The 3,459-nt window shown below is 31.4% G+C and overlaps 1 protein-coding gene across 1 annotated transcript; it reads right to left on the reverse strand.

Annotated features, from left to right (window-relative positions):
• Positions 1–691: 691 nt before the first annotated feature.
• On the reverse strand, positions 692–2,565 carry LOC102604731 (uncharacterized). Its single transcript, XM_006347994.2, has one exon. It carries the CDS (start codon positions 2,342–2,344, stop codon positions 917–919), a length of 1,428 nt encoding a protein of 475 aa, XP_006348056.1. The 5' UTR covers positions 2,345–2,565; the 3' UTR covers positions 692–916.
• Positions 2,566–3,459: the final 894 nt, after the last annotated feature.

Here is a 3,459-nt window from a genome sequence, read left to right on the forward strand (position 1 = left end):
GATATGGCTAACTCTTGTCCCAATTTTCATGCATGCACTTACTTTGTTGCTCCCCCTTTCACATTGAATTCCATTAGAGCACTCATTGCTAACACATACGCACTGACAATGTGAAGAATTCTGTTGCACTCAGACCAATCTCACTTGTTATAACACGTTATCTGTCTGTCTTATTTTTCAAGTAACTAATGAGCTAATCATATTTTAGATAATCTGATTTACTTCTATCGATTTAATATTTCTTTCTTTTGCACCACATTAATAATTCTTTCTACATATTTATGACTAAGGATAAAGATCGAAACAAACAACAAGTAAAATAGTCCGAAGGGAATACATATAATTATTGTTAGAAGTTAAACTCACTTTCTTTTGGAAGGTGAGTGGGGTTAGAAGAATTTAGTGTAATCACAATTTGACCCCTAAAAAAGATCATATGACACATGGAGGATCCAAAGTAGGAATTTGTTGTTTAATCCTCCTACTCACCATAAATAAGGGACCACTTATATAATACTTATAGTCTATTACCAATCATATCATCAACCAACTTATTTGTGGTTTATCTTCAAGTATTCTTTAATTATAATGTAAGTTAAACAATATTTTCTCAGATTTGTAATGTTGGACCTAAATCAAACTGGGTTCCATGTGATACCACAATAATAGCAGATACAAGAATATGTTCACATGCCTTCAAAATTCAAAATTATTCATACAAAACAACATCTCGAATCTCAATGAACTTGAAAATCTTGACTCAAATCTTATAGTAATAGTCTACAATTGATATGATACAATATACAGATTTGTGTTAAAACAAAACAGACCTTACATCTAACAATCCTCAAATTATATATCTATTAATTAGAACAAAGAAGAATAAAAAAAAAAACTTAGAACAAACAAGAAAAGACTAATTACTTGAATGCTTCAAATTCAAGAAGTTGTTGAAGTTGGTACACTCAAACAAGGCCTTAGCATTCATTTCTCTTTCAAACCTCCAAATATAGTTTAGACCAACTAACAGCTCTGTTATGGCAGCTTCAGTCTTTTCTTGATTTGCAAAATACAAAGTCTGCAGCAAGAGAACATTAGTTTTTGGAACTAAATTTTGTTGTTCAAAGCTCCTTTCACTTTGCCATTTGATCATGTTATGTGCCAAAGGTGACAACCATCCTAAAATCTTTTGTAGGGCATCTTTCCATTCACCAGCAAGAACTGGATCACTAGCCGAAAATCCAACTCCTTTTAGTCTTGATCTTAATGATGATCGAACGCTATTTGGTAACATGGAGTATAAATCATCTCTAGCATCAACCCCAACTAGTTGAGGTGATCTTATCATTTTTTCCATAACAATGATCAAATTAGCATAATGTAGAGCAAGTGCAGCCGCGCCTAAAGTACTCGTAGGTGGTTTAAGTACCTTAGTATTTGACTCGAAAAATTCATGATCTGAGACTTTCAGTATAGGGGGATTGTTCATCAATGGCCCGGAGACGAAATTGCATGTGTTATGATTTTCTGAAGGATAAACAGTGGCTGAAGCAGAGAGACTACGTGGGAGTGAATTTGGATATCCATGATTGATACCAAAAACAAGCTTGATCCTTGCTAGTGTAGTGAAAATGGATCGAGCCAACAATGATGTAACTGTATCAAAGCTACGACACCATAAAGATCGCTCTTTTAGATACTTAACTTCTTGTTTCTGCCACAGATACTTCTGTCGTAGCTCAAGTATCTTCTGTTCTTTGATTGAAATGTCAGAATCTTTGAAATGGGAACTTGAATTCGAAGCTTTCTTTAAACTATTCTCAAGTACTGAAAGCTCATCCATTTGTCGATGAAGCAGGGCAGTTGTAGTGACAAACTGATCCATTTTCTTGATTTTTAACTCCATATCCTTCAAACTAAGAACCCAATTATAAGGATCACGACCCATATTTGCGAATTCAGTAAAGAATCGATCAAAGCTTCTGAGATGTGAATCTTCACATCTCTTGCTGATTCTTGACAAAGATTTCGCAACCATCCTTAAATTCTCCACAATCTCCGCACAAGCAAGGCCTATAAGAAAAGCATCATCGTTTGAGACAATTTTACGAACACCTTCTAGGCATATCGACTCATTACGAATTCTTATCATATTTTTCTCAGATAAAAATTGCCATAAATGGAGTAGCTTTGACATCAACCCAGAGATCTCAAATGCTAAAACCCCAACACTGGATTTCTTGATCACCGCCGTCTTTGCACGTGGCGCACCGGCTGATCTTACTGTAACAAAGCTGTGTGCTATCGTTTTTTTCACCTTATTCAACCATGTTTCCAGCGCCATGATTTAGAATTTGAGAATCGAATAATGTAAATTGAGTTTTTGAGTAAAGAAGAAGAAGATTGATTGATGAGTTTAATGAGAAAAAAGTTGAGAGAAAAACAAAGAGAAAGAAACAGAGAGAGAGAGAGGATTAGATTAGAAGAATGAGAAATAATTGGAGAATGGAGGTTGCAGAGATGAAGATAAAAGCTAAGTGGTTCGAGGGCTCGTGGGATGTTTACAAATAGTCTAATAACAAAAAATCAAGAAACGTCGACATTAAAATTTTGTGAGACTCTACTAATTAAATTTTATTTAGTTAGAATTTTAGGAGGTTATTCTATTTTAACTGCTTGTTTATAGGCATCTTGAAAATTTTATAGATCAGATCAAACGTGACCGAATTCTTTTAAAATATCATTTGTTTTTTTTTAAAAAAAATTGCATAATCTTTTTATGGAGATAAAATAAATTTCAAAATTGTCCATATTATTCTTATTCGAAAAATACCCAACTAATAGCATTTGATTATAGAGAAATCTTTTTAAAAATTAGAATTAAGGAATAAATAGATTTATATTTATTATTTGATTAATAAAAGGGCAAATCACATAAATCCCACTAGTTTAGGTCTTAATTATTAAGATTCCCAATAGTTTCAAATATTACTTCCTCTACCATATTTTATGATTAGGATACATGAGTCTGAATCCATGAGATATATGTATCTGTCGAATTTTAAAATTGAGATACAAAATTTATTTATTTAAATTAATTGGTTGTAAACTTTATTTCCTTAATTTAGAGGAGTAATTGAGGATTTTCAAAATACATAGATAATTAATTTCATTTTATTATTCTTTGAAATAGTAAATTCATTAATATTATTAATATAAGATAAAAACAATGTATATCTTGGTAATGTAATTTGATTAATTTCAAATTATTACTCTTAAAATAATAAATTCATTAATTTGCTGTATCTATTATCAATATATGATGTATCCAACAAACTAAACATTTAAATACATGAGTGCCATACAAGTACATTCATATGTATCATAGAAGTATCTAGCATTAATTTCATGTATTTGTTATATGTATCTACTATTAATTTTATGTATCTATATATATAT

This window comes from Solanum tuberosum, unplaced genomic scaffold, assembly GCF_000226075.1.
Source record: "Solanum tuberosum cultivar DM 1-3 516 R44 unplaced genomic scaffold, SolTub_3.0 scf00099, whole genome shotgun sequence".
Classification (NCBI taxonomy): Eukaryota; Viridiplantae; Streptophyta; class Magnoliopsida; order Solanales; family Solanaceae; genus Solanum; species Solanum tuberosum.